General features: G+C 45.1%; 1 protein-coding gene across 1 annotated transcript in view; it reads right to left on the bottom strand.

The window, feature by feature from the left end:
* The window catches only part of hk1 (hexokinase 1), a 165,800-nt gene that overhangs the window by 77,189 nt on the left and 64,405 nt on the right, over nucleotides 1–24,206 (bottom strand). Inside the window, exons 5-9 of the mRNA XM_078565818.1 lie at nucleotides 16,137–16,232; nucleotides 10,052–10,151; nucleotides 7,730–7,913; nucleotides 6,963–7,118; nucleotides 5,200–5,433 (exon numbers count right to left, since the gene is read on the bottom strand). Coding sequence (XP_078421944.1) covers nucleotides 5,200–5,433; nucleotides 6,963–7,118; nucleotides 7,730–7,913; nucleotides 10,052–10,151; nucleotides 16,137–16,232 — 770 coding nt within the window. The remainder of the gene's footprint in view (nucleotides 1–5,199; nucleotides 5,434–6,962; nucleotides 7,119–7,729; nucleotides 7,914–10,051; nucleotides 10,152–16,136; nucleotides 16,233–24,206) is intronic.

Raw genomic sequence — 24,206 nt, 5'->3', positions numbered from 1 at the left:
CTTCTTTGATCCTGTGAAGAACGCCCCCGCAGCCTTTCCCACAGCCCCTGGCTGTCTGCAGAGTTTTTAAAGCCCCTGCCGGGTCCCCATTGGATCTGGCGCCCAACTCACTCGCACCGCCACCTGCTTCTTCCGGCCTACCTGAGGACGTGCTGCATGTTGGGCAGGCCTTAATTGGCTACCCAGCATGAAATTGCGCGGACAACACGATCTCACCCGGGAACAGATTCTGCTTCTGCTCCTGGGCCCACCGACTTCGCGCGCCCGACAAATGCAAAGTTCAGGCCTAAGTCTCTATTTATGAAGCCCAGGATCTCACATGCCCTTATGAGCCAGTTTCTCAACCTGTCCCTTATTTTATATTGCCTTTCCTCGTTCTTACCAAACTCTTATCACTTCACACTTTTCTACATTAAATGTTATCTGCCATGTGTCCACCCATTCCACAAGCCTATCTATGTTGTCCTGAAGTCTCTCAGTATCCACACAGTTCAAATACAAATTTTGAAATTGTACCCTGCACGCACAAGTCCTGGTCATTAATACAGATCAAGAAAAGCAATGATCCTAACACCAACCCCTGGGAATCCCACCATATACTTTATCATGACTGTGTAGTTGTGATGTTATAGATTTTACTAAAAAAGCTAATCTCCCTTTCAAATGGACACAAGGAGCCTTAAAGGTGGCTGTCAAAAGTAAGCTGACCACTTTTCAACCACAATGTGGTCAAGCTCTAGAAGGCTCCCAGTGGATTGTAGGTAGTCATATCCAGATATGTGAAGACATTTGAAATTCAGTTCGCATTTCCACATGGGAAACAGAAACTCACTGGACCATAACCTCCGACTAGCTTCGGAAAGTGCTGGCCTGTAGGAATTAGAAGAAATAAACACATACTTACCTGGTCTTGAAAATAACGTGGCCACTTCCGTTCACCGGAGCTGCTTGGGGCCTGCATCAAAAGGCTCCTCGCAGGCCCCAGCAAAGTCTGGATCCAGTGTATTCAAGGAGGCCACGCCCCCATTTTACAGCACTTGCTGCCGTAAAGCAGGCAAATTTAAAGAGCCAGGAAAAGTGACAGGCCAGGGGAAGGTAAGTGTTTAAGGTAAGTAGATAGGATTTGGGGGTGTCTGGGTATTGGGGGGGGTGGGTGTGGTCTGGGGGTGGTCCGGGTAGGGGGTGTGGTCTGAGGTCTGGTGGGGGCAGGGTGGTGTCGGAAGTCTGGGGGAGGTTGGAAGTCCAGGGGTTGGTTGAGACAAGTTTGTTTGGGTGGCGGGGGAAGAGACCCGAGGTCGGGGGGTGATGGTAGGTTGGTTTGGTTGGGGGGGGGGGTGGAGGGGATCAGATGTCGGGGGATGTGTTGGTGGGGTCGGAGGTCGGGCAGGGGTGTATGGTTGTGGGGTCTGAGCTCGGGGGTGGTGGGTAGTCCGAGAGCAAGAGGAGGAGGGGGTAGGTGGAGGGAGTCCCGTGGGGAGGGTAGGGGCACCGACGGTGTGGGGGAGTCCTGTGGAGTAGGTCTGCATCTTTACAATAGTTACTCAGAAGTTGGAAGACGTTTTAATTCTTCTAACTTTTTCTGGGTAATCATTGGTATAACCCCAGCGGACCCATCGAAGTTTGTGATTTAAGCCGCATTTTTTGGATGGTTCCCAGCGCAGCACAATTGTCCAGAGGAAATGTGCACTTCTGGGAAATTGCTGTGCAAACTGTTGCCTGGGAACTTGCCAGAGGGATTTCCCAGCGCATATTTGGGGCGGCCCCCAAATCCGACCTGGGGAGAGTGCAAGTTATGGGCCATTGTGCCTTCCCTGGAGGTGAGAAAGGTTCTTTCCCATCTCCTCAAACTTGGGCAAATGGGAAACATTCAAGTTAATGGCTGAGGCATTTAAAAGGTTAATTAGTTCGGCTAAAAGGACAATGGAAGGGTTATTAATGGAAGGGTTATGATCCCCCCATGACCTCCACGCGCCCAACCCCCCCTCCCGCCCCAGACCAGGGTTAACTCAATACCTATTGTGAAGAATTTTTAAAAATTATTCAGTTATGGGATGTGGGAGTCGCAGGCTAGCCCAGCATTTATTGTCCATCCCTAGTTGCCCTTGAGAAGGTGGTGGTGAGCTACCTTCTTGAACTGCTACAGTCCATGTGGTGTAGGTACACCCACAGCACTGCTAGGGAGGGAGTTCCAGGATTTTGACCCAGCAACAGTGAAGGAACGGCGATATATTTTCAAGTCAGGTGAGCGGCCTGGAGGGGAACTTCCAGGCGGTGATGTTCCCTTTTGCCTGCTGCCCTTGTCTGGCTGGTGGTAGCAGTCATGGGTTTGGAAGGTGCTGTTGGAGGCTTTGTGAATTCCTGCAGTGCATCTTGTAGATGGTACACACTAATGCTACTGTGCATCGGTGGTGGGAGGGAGTGAATGTTTGTGGATGTGGTGCCAATCAAGTGGAATGTTTTGTCCTGGATGATGTCAAGCTTCTTGAGTGTTGTTGGAGCTGCACTCATCCAGGCAAGTGGAGGGTGCCTTGGAAATGGTGGACAGGTTTTGGGGAGTAACTTGCTATAGGATTCCTAGGCTCTGACCTGCTCTTGTAGCCGCATTAGTTATATGCCTTGTCAAATTCAGCTTCTGGTTAATGGTAACTTCCAGGATGTTGATAGTGGGGGATTCAGTGGTGGTAATGCCATTGAATGTCAAGGGCAATGGTTAGATTCTCTCTTGTTGGAGATGGTCATTGCCTGTGACTTGTGTGGTGTGAATGTTACTTGTTTAATTGTCCACCACCATTCACGACTGGATGTGGCAGGACTGCAGAACTTAGACCTGATCCGTTGGTTGTGGAATCGCTTAACTCTGTCTATTGCTTACTGCTTATGCTGTTTGGCATGCAAGTAGTCCTGTGTTGTAGCTTCACCAGGTTGACACCTCATTTTTAGGTATGCCTGGTGCTGCTCCTGGCATGCCCTCCTATACTCTTCATTGAAATAGGGTTGATCCTCTGGCTTGATGGTAATGGTAGAGTCGGGGATATGCTGGGCCATGAGGTCACAGATTGTGGTTAAGTACAATTCTGCTGCTGCTGATGGCCCAACAGTGCCTCATGAATGCCCAGTCTTGAGTTGCTAGATCTGTTCAAAATCTATCCTATTTAGCACAGTGATAGTGCCACACAAAACGATGATTGGACAGTTTGGGATAGCAGCCATTTTAAGTTTTGAAATTGTATAAAGTCTGGTTGAGAACAGCCACTTTTGTATGCAGAGCCCCAGAAAGAACTCTGAAAAACAACAACAGAGAGGGTTCTTGGCCAAGGGAGGACAAAGAGGAAGATATTAAGAAACCAACTGCTGCTCTGCCGAAAGACTCCAGGTAATTTTCAAGTGCCATAACCGCAGAATTAGTGAGGAATAGGAAACCTTCCCTTTCTCCCAAAAACCTGCTGACCCACTGAGTCCACCTGAAAAGGCAAACCTCTGAATAGTAGACTACAGAAACTATCATAGCTGAACCTCAAGTTTCAGCCCCTTTACTTCAGAAAGAAGGAACTCAAGCAACAGGCGTGTAACAATATCTCACAGAGACTGATTCGAAACCTCATCTTTAAGCATCTTTTTTCCCTTTATCTGCATTTTAATCTTTGTAACTATATGTTAGTTAATAACTTTATCACTTTTACCTAAATAACTTTCAGCAGCAGTTTTGTAATAAACTAACCTTTATCTTATTTAAGACTACAGCTTCTCTACTGGGTTATTTTTAAATAGAATCACTCATAAATGAAAAGGGGGCTACATGCGCGTACATACAAATTCTTAGTTCACGGACCACTTTAGGGAAATGTGACATCCTTCTTCCAAATCTGAGAAACAACTGCTCACCACTACTGTTTCCTGTCACTCAACCAACTTAAAATCCATGCAGCCACTGTACCTTTAATTCCATTGGGTTTAACTCTGCTGACAAACTTCTTATGTGGCACTTTATCAAAAGCCCTTTGGAAGTCCATGTACAACACATTATTCTCATCAAAAAACTCAAGCAAGTTAGTTAACTAGGATATGCCCTTAACAAATCCTTCCTTAATTAATTGGCATTTACCCAAGTAATTGTTAATTTTGTCCCAAATTGCCGTTTTCGAAATTTGTTCCACTTTTTCTTTCTCTCTAGTTGGTGCCCCCGTGGTGTAATGATAGTTCTATTATTCTTTAGTTTTAACTAAATAGATTTTGTCCTTGACCTCTCCAGGACATCCTCTCTCCAGCACTGTAATATTCTCATCAATACTGCCACCCCTTTCCTCCTTTCTTTCCTTCCTTATATTTTGTGAAAACTTTGCATCCAGAAATATTTAGTTCACAGTCCTGCCCTTTTTTGAAGCAGGTCTCGTTATTGCCACATCATATCTTCACTTGGCTATCTGTGCCTGGATTTCTCTTCCTCAGCGAACAGTCTTTTAATATATTCAGGGCTGAGTTAGACAGACTTTTGATCTACAAGGGATTCAAGGGTTATGGTGACAGGCAGGAAAGTGGAGTTAAGGCCATAATTAGATCAGCCATGACCTTACTGAATGGCAGAAAAGGCTTGAGGGGCCGAATGGCCTATTCCTGGGGAAGAGATTTCCAAACACTAACCACCCTCTAAGAGAAGAAATTCCTCCTGGTCTAAATGGGAGACCCCTTATTTTGAAACGATGGAAACCAAACACTTCCTAACTGACTGGCCAATAAGGTCAAAGTCATATGGATGCTCATAACCCTAAGAACACAAAGCAAAACTAACCTCCAGAATCTGCTGTTCTGAGGGAATAGAGCTGAACCAGTAGGATTTGATGGCTGCATCATCAATGAGTTGCAAGAGCCTATGGATATATTTTTTTTATTCCATGACCTGAAACCTGCTCCTAGCAGGGTGTCAGGATTACACACTATGAGAGATAATATAGGAGATGAATCTGATTTTGAATCAGGTGTTTTTAGAACGACTCAGTGGATGTGCAAGACTGATTTGTTCTCATGCTTGTGAAGATAAAACTGTCCCACTCAGACATGCACCACTTGGTTTTAAATGCAGGACTTGGAAAACGGACTGGGTTTTCATTCCTTAAAGTTGTCAGCTACTCACTACTGAAGACAGACTGTGCAGTTCAAATCAGATTTTAGAATTATGGAAGGCGTGCGATAGCAATGACTTACTGTGGATGCATCTTGTAGAGTGATCCATCCATTCCCACTGTGGTCCGGAGCCGTGGCACCCCTTTATTATCTCTGAGTCGGGTCAAGATGGCTCCAAGGGCAGCAGCACACAGATTGGCTGAGCGGAAAGAAACAATCGTACAAACATGCTGTACAGCAATGCAATCCTCCTCTGATGGCTCCAGGCCCAGGCGTGTCAGAATGTCCTTAGCTTTTACCAAACCTCCTTTATTTCTGTAAAACAAATTGTTACAATCCTGTTTGGGACTGTTAACATTTAATGAAGAAATCCGAACATCCAGCAATTAATTGACAGAACCACGCCATAAGATTTCATGTTTTTAAACAAATACAAACTTTATTATATATATTTAAAAAAAACAAAGCAGGCACCACTAACTTAAAACTGTTGTCTTTTGCAATAAACTCAGTTTGACTTTTTACTTTCCTCCAAGAGTTCCCTTATGGAAACTTGAAGGTTTATCCGCTTTTCCTGGGACCAACCCAAAAGGTATGCCACAGCCCTCCAGAATTTACTTTAGTTCTCCTTAATATCCATATATTCCTTGAGGTACAAATTATATGGGGATCCTTTCATTGGCTTTTGACTAAGCAATCATCCAAATTTCTTTAAAGGCCTTACAAGACTCATAATGCAGCCTCCTTTACAGCGGAGAGACCAAATACAGATAAGGATGACTGATTTGTGGAACACCTCTGCTCAGTCTGCAAGTACGATTCAAGCTACTGGTTGCTTGCCATTTTAATTCAACACATTGCTCTCATGCTCACATTTCTGTCCTCGGCCTGCTGCACCGTTCCAGTGAAGTTCACATAAGGTTGAGGAAAAACACCTCACCTTCCGATTAGAACAGCTTTCTGGACTCAACATTGAGTTCATCAAATTCAGACCACAAACTCTGTCCCCCTTTTTGATTCAGTTTTTCTACCATGTGCTAGTTTGAATCTTGTTTTTCATGTTTTGCTTTCGGAGAGAAGTGTATTATTCTGGCATTTACATTCACCTGGGACAAATGCTTTGTCTCTTTAGTACAATCATTACCAACCCCTTTGCCTTTTGTTCCATGACATCTTTTTTTTCATCTCTCCTGCTCTCTACCCTATTCCAGACCATCCCTTTTATACTTCCCCCCCTCCCCTCTTTCAATGGTATAAAACCCAGCATTTTTCACCCTCCGCTTTCGGCTCAAAACAGGCTATGTGGCCGGAATTTTCCAGCCCCTGCCGTGGCGGGGCTGGCGAGCCAATGAAATCTCCATTCACATCGGCTGGACCGGAAGGGCTGGAAAATTCTGACCTGTATGTCTAGAGCCAGGACAAGTAGCTGAAGAAAACCAAAATACTGGAAACACTCAGCAGGTCTCACAGCATCTGGCAAATGCCAGGATATCATACACATCACTCCACCTGTGATTTTCTAACCTGCAAGGCAGCCAGCAGGGCTCCCACTGGCTGCCTGATATCAGAATATTGCCCAAACAGCAAATTTATCAGCCTTATGCTAAAGGAAACTTCCCTCCGAACACTGGGAAGGGATGGGCTAAGGCCCAACTCCCACAGTCCATTAGCCTGTCCACATATTCTACCTTAGCCTTAGGAAAAATCCCTGTGGAGCTGTAGTCCAACAGGAGCAAGGAAGAAGTGGAGGTGGTGAAAATGGTACATTATCCACACTATTCGAGCCTGATCCTAAGAATGTGCTACCCTGTAATGGAATTAATATTGCTCAAAGTACTACTTACTTCTCGATGGCAGATACATGCTTTGTTTCCAATTTGCCTTTGGTAAGAAGTTCTGGTGTGATGTTTCCTTCAAAAAGTAGCCCTTCTTTGGCCATCTTTACGAGAATGAGCCTCACGAGTTCTCCCATATACATCCCGCTGATCATTTTCTCAAACCTGAACCAACAAGTTATACAGATATGAGCTCATATGTCTTGCTTCCTAATAATTCAATATCAAATTCTCCTGTGGTTGGACATTAGTAAAATGCCTAAATTCTCTGGCTTTGCAAGTCAAACGACATATCATTTAATTTTGTGCTCGTGGTATTCAGTGCCTGAAATTTGTAGCACTGGCAAATTGCAAACTAAAATCAAGCCAGCATTAAAATGGGGACTGATTTGAAAAGAAATAATCACCCTCTCTGTCCCAACGTCATGGCCAGAACCCTGCACCTTTCACGGCCTAACTCTAGCTGGGAAGCTCTCTGGAAAGAAAAGAAAGACTGACATTTTCCAAAGTACCTTTCACAACCTCAGGATGTCCTGAAAGGACTGATCTACATTGCCCTAGAAGAGACAAATCAGAAGTGGGGCTAACTTTCCCTCATTAACATTATCCCATCACCACCCGTTTGGCCGTCCAATAGAAAAACACAGAACTAGCAGGAAGTCCGGCACTAACAGCCCGGTAAGTTGGAGGTACCTTCCTGGCATTTAGTCCAGGGAAATTCCACCCTGAGGCAGCAGCTTTAGAGTTAATAAACAAATGTAAAAGTGAGAACTTACAGCTGTTTTCCCGGATTGAGAGAACCACGATCTATTTCCCGATCAAATTCAGTCCTGATAGATTCCAGTGAACCATCATCTCCAAAACCTCCCCATTCTATGTTAATGCACATCCGTCCTTCATCTCCTTCCACCAAGTCTATATGTCTTAGTTCCTCCATGTAACAAGCATTAGTGCCAGTGCCTGCGTGTCGATCAAAACAGAATAGTTATCAGCTCAGAACCAGCTATTTTTAGAAACAAGTTCGAAGTTTCTGTGCTCCTGCCAGTGCTGACTCTAGATGGGGTAAAAAAAAAAAATCACAGACACCAGCTGCCCTTTGATAAGCAACTCATATCATCATTCTTTCTGTGTCCTGATCACCAGCAGGAACAGTGCACGTCAGCCTGGGAGGGGGCAGCACACTCAAGATTCCAGAGACCAGAAATTTGGGCTTCAGATAAATAACAATTCCTGACCTTCTGACCAGTGACAGGCTGGAAGATGGCAGCAGGAATTTGGTAGCAGGCGGCTGCAGCAGGAGACCTTTGGGGAGAGTCCATGGTAGTCAGTGAGTGGAAGGAAGGGGTTCGAGGGCAAATATGTGCTGCTGACCAGGGAAGGAGGATGTGACTCCCTCATGCATGGGGATTGGTGGGGTTCCCTTCTATTTGGGTATGCAGGGGGGTGTTCCCTCATGGGAACTTGGGAAGGTCCCTCGTGTTCAGAGACTTTGTGGGGGGGGAGAATTCTCTCCTGCTCAAGTGTGGGAAGGATTCCTTTGCATAAGAGGACTAGGGGTATGGCCCTTCCCTCGGGGACTGGGGGGGATCCCCTCGTGCTCGGGGACTGGGGGGGAGCCCCTCGTGCTCGGGGACTGTGGGGGAGCCCCTCGTGCTCGGGGACTGGGGGGGAGCCCCTCGTGCTCGGGGACTGGGGGGGAGCCCCTCGTGCTCGGGGACTGGGGGGGAGCCCCTCGTGCTCGGGGACTGGGGGGGATCCCCTCGTGCTCGGGGACTGGGGGGGATCCCCTCGTGTTTGGGGACTGGGGGGGAGCCCCCCGTGCTCGGCGACTGGGGGGGAGCCCCCCGTGCTCGGCGACTGGGGGGGATCCCCCCGTGCTCGGGGACTGGGGGGGATCCCCTCGTGCTCGGGGACTGGGGGGGATCCCCTCGTGCTCGGGGACTGGGGGGGATCCCCTCGTGCTCGGGGACTGGGGGGGATCCCCTCGTGCTCGGGGACTGGGGGGGATCCCCTCGTGCTCGGGGACTGGGGGGGATCCCCTCGTGCTCGGGGACTGGGGGGGATCCCCTCGTGCTCGGGGACTGGGGGGGATCCCCTCGTGCTCGGGGACTGGGGGGGATCCCCTCGTGCTCGGGGACTGGGGGGGATCCCCTCGTGCTCGGGGACTGGGGGGGATCCCCTCGTGCTCGGGGACTGGGGGGGATACCCTCGTGCTCGGGGACTGGGGGGGATACCCTCGTGCTCGGGGACTGGGGGGGATACCCTCGTGCTCGGGGACTGGGGGGGGATACCCTCGTGTTCGGGGACTGGGGGGGATACCCTCGTGCTCGGGGACTGGGGGGGATACCCTCGTGTTCGGGGACTGGGGGGGATCCCCTCGTGCTCGGGGACTGGGGGGGATACCCTCGTGCTCGGGGACTGGGGGGGATACCCTCGTGCTCGGGGACTGGGGGGGATACCCTCGTGTTCGGGGACTGGGGGGGGGGATCCCCTCGTGCTCGGGGACTGGGGGGGGGATCCCCTCGTGCTCAGGGACTGGGGGGGGATCCCCTCATGCTCAGGGACTGGGGGGGGATCCCCTCGTGCTCAGGGACTGGGGGGGGATCCCCTCGTGCTCGGGGACTGGGGGAGGGATCTCCTCACCCTCAGGGACTGGGGGGGGATTCCCTTGCACTCAGAGGTTTGTGGACATTCCAGAGATTTGGGGGTTCCCTTGTGCTCAAGTATTGGGGTTGGGGTTAATTCCAATGCAATCAGGGCTGGCCATTTCCTTGCAATCAGGGGAGACCAGGGCACGGAGAACCAAAGATTTCTGCACTTGCTACCTCACAAGGAGGTCGAAAAGGAAGATGTTTTTTACGTTAGCTTGGCCATTTCTCGCCAGTTATCTCCAGCAGCAGACAGCACAAGTCTCTCCCAGCCTTGCCGCTCATCTAACTCCATGGACTGTGTCATCAGGTCACGGCTTTTATTTCTTAAGTAATCCCCTGCTTGTTTCCCAGCTGAAGTCAGCCCAGGAATCAAATCTGGGATTTTCTGGCATGTATGACTCATTGCCATACCCAATAGCACACCCAAAAGTTATTAAAAGTCTTTACCTATAATGAGGCCAACTTCACAGCGCTGGTCATCAAACCCACAGGTCATCATGGTGCCAACAGTGTCATTCACCACAGCCATGATATCCACGTCATAGTCCTTGGGAAGAAAGAAAACAACTCTCAGCCATCAAACCAATTCAGGAAAATAGTTAATTTATAGATAAATTACAACACACAGGGATCGATATTGTGTTGGCTGAAGCACATCAGTTGCCTGCCCTTGATTAGCGGGTCCGAGGCATGCCTGTGCTCAATGGAAAAATGGAATTCAGTCCAGAAAAGTGTGAGGTAAAGCATTTGGGGAGAGCAAACAAAGCAAGGGAATACTCAAACGGGAAGTTATTAAGAGCGGTTGAGGAAGTGAGACACCTTGAGGTGCATGTTCACATGTCCTTGAAGGTAGCAGGACAGGTGGACAAGGTGGTCAAGAAAGCAAATGAAATCTTTTCCTTTATTGGACAAGGTATAGAATATAAAAGCAGGGTGTAATGCTGGAACTGTATAAAACGCTGGTTAGGCCACAGCTGGAATTTTGTGTACAGTTCTGGTCACCACATCACAGGAAGAACATAATTGCTTTGGAGAGAGTGCAGAGGAGATTTACAAGAATGTTGCCAGGGCTTGGAAATTGCAGCTATGAGGAGAGATTGGATAGGCTGGGGTTGTTTTCCTTAGAACAGAGGAGGTTAAGGGGTGACCTAATTGAGGTGTGCAAAATTATGAGGGGCCTGGATAGGGTAGACAGGAAAAACCTGTTTCCCCTAGCTGAGGGGTCAATTAGCAGGGGGCATAGATTTAAGGTAATTGGAGGAAGGATTAGAGGGGACATGAGGAAAAACCTTTCCACCTAGAGGGCATGTCTGGAATTCACTGCCTAAACTGGTGGTTGAGGCTGAAACATTCACCTCATTTAAAAGGTACCTGGATCTGTATCTGAAGTGCTGCAACCTGCAAGGCTACAGACCAGGTGCTGGAAAGTGGGATTAAAATGAGCAGCGAGTTTCTTTTTTCTCTTTTTTGGCCAGCACAGACTAGGCTGAATGGCCTCTTTCTGCACCGTAACTTTTCTATGGTTCTATGGTCTCTGGGACCCCTAGGCTGAATCTTTCAGAGCCTGCACAAACATTGAGCACGTGGCTGAAAGGCCAGACTAGATCTAAACGAGCTACAAGCGGTTCTCATGCAGTGCCCATTCATAATGAAGGGAGCCACTGAATTAAAACATGTTTCCTCACTGGCTGTGACATTGCCCAGGAGATCACCCAGCCCATCTAAACCAGTCTCCTTCATCTGCCCTCTCCTAACTGTATGAAATCCCACCTCACCCTCTACAAATTCCCAGCACATCATGAGGTTAATAGAGGTTGTCTTCTGAGTTAACGTGAACCAAAATAAAATAATTATGTTGGGCCTATGCCTCAGTCAGGAGGAGAATGTAGTCAGCAATTGATGGGGTTGCATGGCTGATCGTGGAGTCTGACAGTGGAGAAAAGCCTCCATTCACCCCTGACTTATATGGATCTCAGCCATAAGAACCAGCCCCAGCGCCCCAGGTTAGGGAGTAAAACTTGCCCAGTGTCCTACTCTCAATCATATTCCAGCAACACTCGGAATGGACACCAATGTGGATGCTGGTGAGGACAAGTTCCAGCTTCACTGTGGTGCTTTCTGTGGTAGGACGGTCCAGTGACCCTCATTGACTTGGCTGGCATATGAAGAATGTCCATTGAATAAATTACTGGAGGTTGCTGCCAGCTGCGAAACTGTACCCCAGGGTAGAGAAGAACTTAAAATTATCTCCTTAAACAGCATTAACACAATCCCCTGAAATTCATTCAGTATGTTGAACACACAGCTGATCACTTTCTGATTTGCAAGTTTATTTTGTATTTCACTAAAGCAATGTTAATTTATATCTGACAGATGATTCCATGCTGTCAGAAGGTATGGCAGTCCCTTCATGGCCTCACCCATCCCTATCTCCATAACCTTCTCCAGCAAAACAACCCTTTGAATCTCTGTGCTTCTCCAATATTGGCATCTTGCACTTCCTGATTTATTTCAGTGCACTATTGGCAGCCGTCCCACCAGGTCCCTCAGCCCTGAGCTCTAGAATTCCCTCCTCAAAGCTTTCCACCTCTCACTCTCATTAAAAACAACACAAGTAGAAGCGAGAATAGGCCATATTGCTAGTCGAGCCTTCTCTGCCATTTTATCTTGGCCCTCAGCTCCACTTTCCAACCTGATTCCCAAATCCCAATTCCCCTCGAGTTCAAAAATCTACTGATCTCAGTTTTGAATATACTCAACGACTGAGCATCCCCAAGCCTCTGCAGCAGAGAATTCCCAAGATTCAGAAATATCCTCCATAAGGCACTCCTTAAAACCCACCTCTTTGTCTAAGTTTTTGGTCACCAGTCCTAATATGTGGCTCAGTGTAAAGTTTTGTTTGCTTAAGCTCCCATAGGGCTCTTTGTGATACTTGACTAAATTAAAGGTGTTATATAAATGCAAGTTATTTTTGTGACTCCCCATTCTGTGACCATCCATCAACAGGACTATGGGATCATCCCAACAAGAAGGAGAGTCTGATGTCTCTTGCCGGATAGGAGATATTTACATTTCTCCCAAAATGCACCCTGCCAGATACTGTCAAATCAATAAGAGCCAGTCTAATGGTGATAGAATCATAGAATAATACAACACTGATAAAGATCTTCATCCCCTCATATCTGTGCTGGCTCTTTGAAAGAACCACCCAATTAGTCCCATTCCCCTCCTCGTTCCCCACAGCTCTGTAGTTTTTATCCTTTTAAATATTTATCCAATTCTCTTTTCAAAGTTACAATTGAATAAACTTCCAACACCTTTCAAGCAGTACATTCCAGATCATCACAATTTAGTGTATGCATGAATACCTCTTGTTCTCTTGTCAATCACCTTAAATCTGATTTCTCTGGTTATCCACCTTTTGCCACTGAAAAATGGTTTCTCCTTATTTATTCTATCAAAACCATTCATGATTTTGTCTACCTCTATCAAATCTCTTCATACCCACCTCTCCTCTAAGAACAACCCCAGCTTCTCCACTAACTGAAGTCCTTCAGCTCTGCAACCATTCTAGGAAATCGCCTCTGCATTCTCTCTAAAGCCTTGACATCTTTCCTAAATTTCACCAACCAGCGGGAAAAATGTAGAAGAACAAATTTACAAGGAAATTACAGAGAGGTGCAAGAATGATAGAGCAGTTATAATGGGGAACCTTAATTATCTGAATATAGACTGGGATAGTAGCAGTATAAAGGACAGAGAGGTATAGAGTTCCTAGAATGCGTTTGGGAGAATTTTCTACATCGGTATGTTTCCAGTCCAACGAGAAGGCAAGCACTGCTAGACCAGATTCTTTGGAATGAAGTGGGCCAACTGGTTCAAGCGTCAGAAGGAGAATATTTAGGGAACAGTGACGATTGTATCATAAGGTTTAGGTTGGCTATGGAGAAGGACAAGGCACAATCCAGAGGAAGAGTAGTTAACTGGGGGAAAGACAATTTCAGTGGGGTTAGAATGGATCTGACCCAGATAAATAGGAATCAAAGGTTGCCAGGCAAAATTGCAATTGAACAATGGACTGCTTTTAACGAAGAGATAGTTTGGGCACAGTCAAGGTATATTCCATGCAGGGGAAATCTTTCTGGATGACAAAAGATAAAGGGATTAAGATGAAGAAAAAAAACGTGCTTAGGACAGACATCAGGTGGATTATACAACTGAGGACCAGACTAATGTAGAAGGTTCAGAGGGAATTGAAAAGCAAATAAGAGAAGCAAAGAGAGTATGAAAAGAGACTGGCAGACAACATAAAAGGGAATCCTAGCATCTTCCATAGGCATATAAGTAGTAAAAGGATGGTAAAAAGCAGAGTGGGGTCAATTAGGGTACAGAAAGTGGATTGACGCTTGGAGGCAGGGGGCATGGGTGAGATATTAAATTAATACTTTGTATCAGTCTTTATCAAAGATCATTTCCCCAGATCATTGTGAAAGAGGAGATCGTTCAGACAGTTTAAGGGTTTAAAATTGATAAGGAGGTGGTACTGGATAGGCTGTCTGTACTTCATGTCGATAAGGCACAACACCGGATGAGACGCATTCAAGGATACTGAGGGAAGTGAGACTGGAAATTGTGGAGGCACTGGCCATAATTTTCCAGCCTTCCTTAGCCTCAGGGGTGGTGCCAGAAGACTGGAGAATTGCAAATCTTACACCCTTGTTCAGAAAAGGGTGTAAGAATAAGTCTAGAAACTACAGACCAGTCTCGTTAGTGGCTTCTAGAAATGATAATTCGGGACAAAATGAATAGTCACTTGGGCAAATGCAGGTTAATTAAGGAAAGCCAGCAGAGGTTTGTTAAGGGAAAATTGTGTTTAACTAACTTGCTGGATGAGGTAACAAAAAGTTTTAATGAGGGTAATGTTATTGCTGTGGCGTACATGGACTTTTGAAAGGCAATTGATAAAGTTCCATATAAAGTTAGTATAAAATAGAAATGGCGTAAAAGGGACTGTAGCAACATGGATACAAAATTGGCTAAATGACAGGAAACAGAGAGTAATGTTTAATGGATGCTTTTTGGACTGGATGAAGATTTACAGTGGAGTTCCCCAGGGATTGGTGTTAGGACTCCTGTTCTTCCTGATATTTATTAATGACATAGACCTTGTTGTACAGAGCAAAACTTCAAAATTTGCGGATGATACAAAACTTGGAAGTATTGTTAACTGAAAGGAGGATACAGTAGAACTTCAAAAGGACATTGATAGCTTGTTGGAATGAGTGGGAAGTGGAAGATGAAATTTAACGCCGGCAAGTGTGAACTGATTCATTTTGGTAGGAAGGATAAAAAGAAACAATACGAATGGTACAATTCCAAAGGGGTGCAGGAGCTGAGGGACCTCAATGAACACGTGCATAAATTATTGGAGGTGAAAAGACAGGTTGAAAGCATGGTTAATAAAGCTTTATTAATAGGGGCATAGAATACAAAAGCAAGGAAGTTATGCTAAAATTGTATGGAATATTGGTTCGGCATCAACTGGAATATTGTATAGATGTGAAGGCATTACAGAGTGCGTGGAAATGTTCGTGGAAACACGAGAATGTTTCCAGGGATGAAGAACTTCAGCTACATAGATAGATTGGAGAAATTTGGACTGTTTTCCTTGGAGAAGAGAAGGTTGAGAGGAGATTTGATAGAGGTGTTCAAAGCCATGAGGAACCTGGACAGAGTAGATAACGAAAAACTGTTCCCATTGGGTGGAAGGATCGAAAACATGAGGGTAAAGACTTAAGGTAATTGGCAAAAGAAGCAATGGCGACATGAGGAAAAACCTTTTCACCTAGTGAGTAGTTAGGATCTGGAATGCCCTGTCTGAAAACGAGGCAGGGTCACTCAAGGCATTCCAGAAGGAAATGGATTAACTAAAAAGGAAGAATTTGCAGGATCACAAGGAGAAGCCATGGGAGTGATACTAGGTGAACTGCTTATTTGGAGATCCAGCACAGACAGGATGGGCTGAATGGCCTTCTTCTGTGCTGTAACCATTCTGTGATTCTGTGTGCTCCCACAATCAAAAAGCCTCTAGGGCGATAGTTGAAGAGTGGGCTGGGTTAAAATCCTGGAACTCCCTCCCTAACAGCACTGTGGGTACATCTACACCACATGGACTGCAGCGGTTCAAGAAGGCAGCTCACCACCGCCTCCTCAAGGGCAACTAGGGATGGGCAATAAATGCTGGCTTAGCCAGTGAAGCCCACATCCTTGAATGAATTAAAAAAGGGGCTAGGTACCAGAACATGACTGGTGTCCATGGAATTATATCTGACAAAGTTAATGCATGGGATTAGGATCATGAGCAGTTATATCATTCAATCAATAGTTTGATCCTAAATTAGTGACATCAGCCCTGTCATTATGTTTCTTGAAATTCTTGCCTCAGTGTCCATTTCAATGCAACAGTGTTGGAAACAGCAAATCAGAGTAAGGACACAATAGTTTTTCTTATCTTATTCGGGATTAAACGTACCCCCCTCTTGTCGATGGCCTTGCGTAGCAGCTTCACCACATCTGAGCCCTCCACTCCACTTGCTTTGAAACCTTTCGTCCATGTAATCAGAACACTCTGTGACAGAAAGATGACTTGTTGAACATCTAACAATTTTTGCAACTGATACTTCAGCATTATAAAACAACTATGTTCACTGAAGTCAAACTTTTATACAGTGGAAGAGACAAATACATTTGAAAATAAATAACTGAAGGCCTCCTTTAGCACTAGTTTATTGTGATAGCTTCATCTTTGGAGCATCCTTTTATCTGCTTTTGATGATAAATCCCCAGTTGATGTTACTTGCACTTCAAGTGGGTCTTGTAATTATTGTACACTTAATAAAATTGCGACATCTGACATTCAATGTTCTGAACCTACTGATTTGAGGAGTAAATTATAAGTAAGGATACCCACATCTATCCTCATTAATAGTAAAGGACATTTAACGGAATAGTTTTGATGAAAGGCCATCAATCTGAAATAATAACTCCTTCTCCATTGATGCTGCCAGATTTCCAGCATCCATAGAACTATAGAACGATCCGCAGTATTTTTTGTATTTAACACCTTAGGGCCTGGTCCTATCCTTAACTTGAATTTATAAGCATAGATGTGCCTACAAGCACATAAAAAATCAAATAGCAATAAGCTTGCTTTGAATGACAGGTCTCTTGCTGGCCCAGTGAGTAAAGGTATTGTCATATCAAAAGTACACTAAATCCCACAAAGGTTCCAGATTGAGTTCCCTGGTTAGCTAGTCTCAGCTAGGGCAGTGTGAGCTTAGCACAATTCGTCCAGAGAGGGAAACTCCATTAAGAGTTTTGACTCCTGTTCACTATTCAATGACATGCGATTGTATCAACATTGATGAAAATAGGAGCAGGCTCTGAAAGGTGTTTCTTTTAAACAGCCTTTTCAATTTGTCTTGTCACTTTCAAAGATTATGTCCACCTGAAGTCAGTTACCATCCTCCTAGCTGTTCAGTACATTTACGAGTTTCATGTTATCTGAAAACTTTGGAATTATGTTCTATATAAACAAGTCCAGTTCATTAAATATATGTCAATAAAGCAGTGATACAAACACTGACCCCTGGATTACACTGCTGTACACTACCCTCCAGTCTGAAAAACTACTATTTGCCACACTCGTTGCTTTCTGTTCCATAGAGCTCGATTTAGTCCTACCATCGCTGAGGCCTGGAAGTAGTCGGGAATCTACTCAATCACATGGCAGCAAGCTCATGGGTAGGGGTGACATGGGCTTGCCAGTGAGGGCGGCTCAGATGTCGGCAAGTCCATATCACCTGATCCCCATGCAGGAGAAGGCATTATATTTAAAGGGCAGAAAGTCCTGTGTTACAGCTGAAAATCTGCATGCAGGCTTTCTGAGGGAGGATTGCAAATGAATTGGCCAGCATTCTGCTACAGGCAGAGAAGCGAGAGAAATGAAGCCCTGTTACCTTTCCTTTACTGTCCTTAATCAGCTTTTGTTTGAAGAGGAAGATTTGTGTGCTTCCTAAGCCCTGAGTGTTTAGTCAATTGGATAACCAGCAGCAAGCTTTCATGGGGTTAAATAAAGAGGATTATTAATTTACATGTTCACCCTGAAAAGATAACACTATATCACTCACTCAGACACTTAGACACATATACGAGGAAAATAAGTTAGAGGGAATAGTGCACTCTTACAAGTTAGTAACAAGGGTAGTTCGTATTTCACACGTTTGGCTTGTCTTGAAAGAAAGCATGTGTTGCATGCCTGATGAAGAAGATGCTTTCACTCCATAAGTGTAATCTAAGTGGATTCAATAATCAAAGTCCTATATTAAAGTTGTTGCAGGATTCCCTTGAAGAGGTGGACTTTTCAACAGGTCATAAAGCCAGTTGCTTGTAGTCTTATTATTAGGTTGGCTTTCTGTATTGATGGACTTGAACAGGCTTGAAGATCTTACAATGCTGCAGTCTCCAGTTTTAAGGTATAGATGTAGCTGCCTTTGATGCTGCTGTTGTTTCTTCCTATGTTATTTGCAGACTGACTGGTTTCTCCCTGGTTCTTGGGGTAATAAGATTCATTAACTATAGCCAGTTTTGTCACATGATCACATTAGATGGGGTCATTCACTCTTACTTATGAACTGTAACAGAACGCTGGCCAATTCATTTGCAAGCCTGCCTTAGAAAGCATTCATGCAGAGATTTAGCTGGAACACAGGGCTTTCTGCCCTTTAAATATGATGGTTTCTCCTGAATTGGGATCAGGTGATGTGGACTTCCTGACGTCTGAGCCGCCCTCACTGGCACCCGTTTCCATGAGCTTGCTGCCACATGACTGGGTTCAAGTAGCACATTCTTCACACGCCAGATTCCCGACTACTTCCAGGCCTGCTGGTGAACTCTGTGACTGTACATCGCTGTATTCTATAGCTCTTTTTGTTACGTATCGAGTTCAGAGACAGGAAGTCTGGAGGTCCTTTGATTTTGAGTTTTGGGCAAGCCCACATACAATAGGAGCTATGGATTCCACGAATTGTTTTGTCTTAGTATGCTCATTCAAGGGATGCACTCTACGAATGGTCATTGAACTTTCTGGAGACTTAGGATACTTCTGTCCATGTTTAAAGTTATGATCATGATATGCCTTTACTGGGCATGACACACCTCCATCGCACAGAAAATAAAATGGAATCTTGTTTGTTTTCTGTACATTGTTTTTCTAGTAAAGCAAGAGAAATATGAACATACATTCGACACACACACACATTCTGCCATCCACACATTGGCCTGAATTTCACGCTCCCCTGCCAGTGGGGAAGCGTGAAATAGGACGAAAAGGCTTCCCGCTGGGTTCCCGCCCACCCCAACCACTCAGCGATTTCACACTAATTATTGGCCACTTAAGGGCCATTTCCAGCACAGTCTCAATCTTTAGGCTGGCAGCAGGATTTCCCAGGTGCGGGAGAAGCCTGAAAATGACCAGATTTAGGCCTTGGGTGGGAATGAGGTGAGGGGGGGGTTGCATCCATCAGAAGCCCCCTTCTAACTAGATAGTGCCCTCTTAAGGTCCGGTGGTCACTGGACCTCCCTCCACCCAACACCCCAATTCCCCACTATCCATCCCTCCAGGTTTTTCCTACCCTCCCCGCCCAAGACCCCAAAAAATAACATTTCTGTTCTGTCCCGGGGCTTAGGCTCCATTGTCTTCATGAAGTTCCTCTTCGGTCCATTGCAGTTTTTTTTCGCTGCAGGGACTAGACAGCTGCTGACCAGAGAGGCCGGCAGCTCAATAAGGCAGGACTTCCTCCCGAGTGAGGGGCTGAGGTCCTGTCTGCAGCCAAGCGATGCTCATTCAAGCGTGAAATGGCTGCAGGGCAGGCAAAGCTGGCAGCGATGTGTTCCCTGCACACTCTTTGGATGGTGGGATGGGAAACCCCACCATCCAAATTATCCTGGTCATTAATCTTATACTTCTACGGCTTGTTTTGTCTGGAACAGCCATTTGTTTCTGTTTTAAGTTTAAGACTCTCATTATCCTTTTGGATGAGGTGCAGTTATAGTTGAATTTCTTCTAGTATTGAGAGCTGGTCTTAGGAAGGCTTTTGTTCAGGAACCTAGTGCCTCCTATCCCTTTCACCTTTCAAAATTCCCAATTACGTGTTGTCTAGCCGGCTTGAATTTTCATTAACATCTCTTCGTAGGGCTTTTGGAATTTTAACACCAACAGAAATATGACTATTGGTGAGTTTTAGGGTTAGTGGAGATTCAAGTTTGACTCTGGAGTCCTAGAGAGAATCAAGTTTCAGAGGCTGCTGAAATGTCTCTTTTGTTCAAAAACTTATACTAATTTCTCTGACTGCACTGTTGCACTGCCTATAAAGTCTTTAACCCCTTATTTGTTGCTTCCACAACCCATGGGTTAAGATAGTTCAGATTCTGGTCCATTGATGATTCTTATTTCTAGGGTGACAATGGGTTGCTTTAGAACGCTGTAAGCTGTTTGGATTCTCCTCCTGCACCTTGTCTTCAGTGGGTTCTGAAGCCAAATTGCTGGATTTAGTTAGATTTGAATTTTGAACAATGATCCTTTGATCCTTTAGTGGGCAATGGCTGCACTTGTATTTTCCTTGTGGTTTTCAAAAATGCTGTTCGTCTCAGAGCATATCATCTTCCCTTTCTCCTTTACTTCAGGGATAGGCTTTCCCTCAATATGCCCATGTCCTCTGCAACACTACAACCCACAGGTTAGGTGTCCAGCTTCTGCAACACTCCTCAGTGGCACTTCAAATAGGTGAGGTATCTCCCCCACTCTCTGCTTCCTTGTTTGAGAACTCTATTCAAACCTTGGATGAAGGTCTCTGCCAACCACACCTCTGATGCATTTTGTTCAACCTCTGCTGCTTTCATCCCAGTGCCTTTCATCTTTTTGATCTTGTCTTGGCCACTTTAAATTCTGCAGGCTCTAATCTGATCCCTTTAAATTCTATGGGCGTCATGAAGTGATATTAATGTATATAATGTTATTGGAAATTATTTTTAAAAGAGTTTTAGTCTGTGTGTGTTTTAATTGGATTAAAGCCAGATAGTCTGGGTGCTTTGATGTATAGTGGTTTTGAGATGTTAAACAGTAAGGAAGTTAAGGTAAAGTGTTCATTTGCATTTGTTGAATAAACCATTCAAAGACTGGGGGTGAAATCTTGCACCTAGCTAGAAGAAGCAAAACAATGTGTTTATTTTTTCAGTTTACTAATAAAATTGGTGCTATGAAAGAGGTTTTGTTGGTAGAAGAGGTGGGGTTCAAAGGCCTAGTGATACAATGAGAAGTCACATTCAAAGGGACGGCTAGGTTTAAATACAAAGAAGTTTGTGTGTATCAGTCAGAGGCATTTAAGATCTAACCAGCCTGTAAGCCTTCAACTATGTCTGCAAAGGAACCAAATTGCAAGGAACCTCATTTTGAATTCACAAGGTCAAATGTGCTTTGCCTGGTGTCTGTTTAAAGCCATGGGTTATTGTTGCCTTGGTGAAGATTTACCTGGGAGTGATTAATTTGGGGATATCTTTAAAAGTTATTATGGTAGTAATTTGTAGGCATGTGTATGTGTTTAATTTCTTGTTAAATTAATAAATATTTAATTTAGTTTATACAAAAACCCTCTTGAGGCTTGGTGGTTTTATTCCTGAATTCAGAGCTGCATCTCAAACATACCAATTGAAAATAGAGGTTTTGAAGCTGTTCAAGTTTCCCTCTGGGATTTAAACAACTCAGCCTTTAACAACCGCTGTGTCATAACAGTGGGGTCTATCCTGGCCCCTTTGAATTCTTCTGGCTTTCCTTTAGCCTCCTATGAAAGGAGTCAAGAATTCTCCTTAATCTGTCCAGGCTTTCCATACTGGAAACAAGCTGAGCGTGTCCCTGCTGATTTACCATCCAGGTTCCTTCCTTTAAAAGTTGGAGACTGATCTTTTTTTTTTTCCCCTACTCTCCTTTTCTCTCGAACCTGTTTCTGTTTCATCCACATCCATCCTTTCTCTCCTTAGCTTGAAAGAGTTACCAGATCCAAGTTTATTTTGAGCTAGAGGTTTGTGGTTTAATTCATAGTTGTCTGCTCTGATGGCTGCTTCTCTGGCTTTTGAAACTCATTTGTTCCTCTATATAAGTTTTAAGGCTGTAGTGAACTCCTCTAACAGGTTACCTCTCTTTATCTCTCATAAGCGTGGTCAATTTTGAGCACTCTTGTCCACCAGTCGAATGTGAATTATTTAATTATTTCGAATTTGAGAAAGGTTTGAGTGAGCTTTTGGCGAGACTACTGAGATTTCTGGCAATGTGTGTCTGGCACTAACTCATAAGCATTCAGGATAACATTTTTCATTGGTTCATAGTTTGCAGGGGAAACAACGGGGACCTCACGAGCTTTACCCTGCATTAGGAGAGTCCAAATCTCTGCATGTCACTTTAACTTATCTGCAAGCTTCTCAACGGATATGAAGAAGGTTTCAATGTCATCTTCTTCAAATCTCAATACTGACCGGGAATACTTTAAGAAATCAAAGCTTGTCTCTGAACCAGGGTCATTTGAATTCCAGCAGCTTCTCCACTACGTAAAGACAATTTTTCCCTAGCCAAGCCAAACTGTCTCATTTCACTGTCCTTTTTGTGCTTCAATTCCGACTCAAGCTTTTCCATCTGGGAGCTTCTCTCTCTCATTCAGAATTCTCTTTCCTCCCTTTCCTTCTGCCCTTCCTGTTCCTCTTTTCTTGCCTGAAATTGTAAGTCTACTCTCTGCTTTTCTAGGCAAATTTCCACTAGGGTAACCTGCTCTGTTTCAGGTTCTACATTTTCTGCCTGTTCCAGTTCCAGGTGAGGGAAAAATACTCAGACAGCACTTTTATCACCTTGGGTCTTTTTGCCCTTTTCCTCACACTAAGTTCCACCTGGATAGTTACTACTTTAAGCTGTTCAATCGTTAAGGTTGCAAACTTATGTCAAGTGAAATCCTCGTGTTCTCCAAATTATTTCACTTTAAATGCAGCCATTCTATTTTCAAGCGTTAATAAATGCACAGTCTGTTGCTGTAGTCCTCTTTTCTTAAAGAAACAATTTCAGCTATTGAACTTTTCCCCTTTTTGCTTCCAGTTTATTCTTTCAATGTCAGACTCAGTATGTTTTATCCATTTGGTTCAGAGCCTTGACGAGCCCACAATTCTGTTATGGGTAGGGAAGAGAGAGAACTGAAACCCCTGTTCCCATCCCTTTACTGTCCACAATTTGTGTGTTTTTGGAAAGGAGGGTGTTACAAAGTCAGTTACTTGTAGTCTTATCATCAGGAGGTAAAGTTGCCTCATCTTAGAGCAGACATGCACAGGTGATGGAGGAGCCCTTCCAAGGCATGATCTCTACCGTTTCAGGTAGGAGAAATACGAGGTGATCTCTTGTCTCTTGTGCATCGACTTCCATGGCTTGGACATCGGCAGCAGCCCACTGCTGTGGATCACCATCCATTTCACTCTATACTTCCTCATCCTCCACGTTAGATAAGTCTTCTACCTCCTCCAGGCTGATGTTGTCATCCCTCTGCATGGCATTGTTGTCCAGTGCACAGCACATGATGACTATCTGAGAGACCTTCATTGGGCCATACTAGAGAGCATCCCCACAGCAATTGAAGCAACTGAAGTACATCACCAGCAGGCCGGTGGTTCACTCTATAATGCCCCTTGATGCGTCGTGACTGGCATTGAACCTCCCTTCTGCCTCACTGCAAGGGTTTCCAACGGGTGTCATCAGCCATGTGTGAAGAGGATAGTCCTTGGCACCTAGGATCCAGGTGGACACAGGTCGGCCTTGGCACAAACAGATGCAGCACCTGCGAGCACCAAAGCACATGGGCATCGTGGCTGTTGCCAGGGTAGCAAGCGCACACCTGCATGATTCATTTCTTGCGTCACAGATTAACTGCACATTGAGCTTTAATAGATGGTGCTCGCTGCTCACATGGTGCCTTGATGGCAACATAGGTGCAGTCTATTTCATGTTGAACACGTGGAAAGCCGGCCAAGGCTGCGATTCCCATTGCCTGGCTACCCTCATCCATTCAAAATCTTATGAAATCTCCAGCCACCTTGTACATTGCATTTGTTACCTCCCAATGCAGCAGCAAGTAGCTGCTTGTCAGATGTTGCAAATGTCACCTGTAGATCTCTGGGTGGAACCAGCCACACAGAAATTAAGGGCTGCACTAACTTTCAATTCTATTGGCATAGGGTGCCCACCGTATCACCATGGATGCATGTTGTCCTGCATTAGAGCACACAGTTCTGTAACCTCCCTGGAGAGGCGTAGTATCTTCAGGGACTACCTCTTCAACATGTGCAGGTACGTTATCCTGGTTCTTGAATGCGTCGGGGGCCTGCGTCTGCCTCTGCCTTGCTGCCTGGCCTCCTGTCATTGTGCTTCCTCTGTTGCTGCTGCTGGGCTGCCTGTACTGGGTCCTGTACAGCATGGTGTTCCTGGGCGGTGGAGATTCCCTTGAGCATTCAAGGATGA

The sequence above is a fragment of the Cetorhinus maximus genome, chromosome 20, assembly GCF_964194155.1.
Source record: "Cetorhinus maximus chromosome 20, sCetMax3.hap1.1, whole genome shotgun sequence".
NCBI classification, from domain to species: domain Eukaryota; kingdom Metazoa; phylum Chordata; class Chondrichthyes; order Lamniformes; family Cetorhinidae; genus Cetorhinus; species Cetorhinus maximus.
This window is presented reverse-complemented; position numbering and strand designations above follow the sequence as displayed.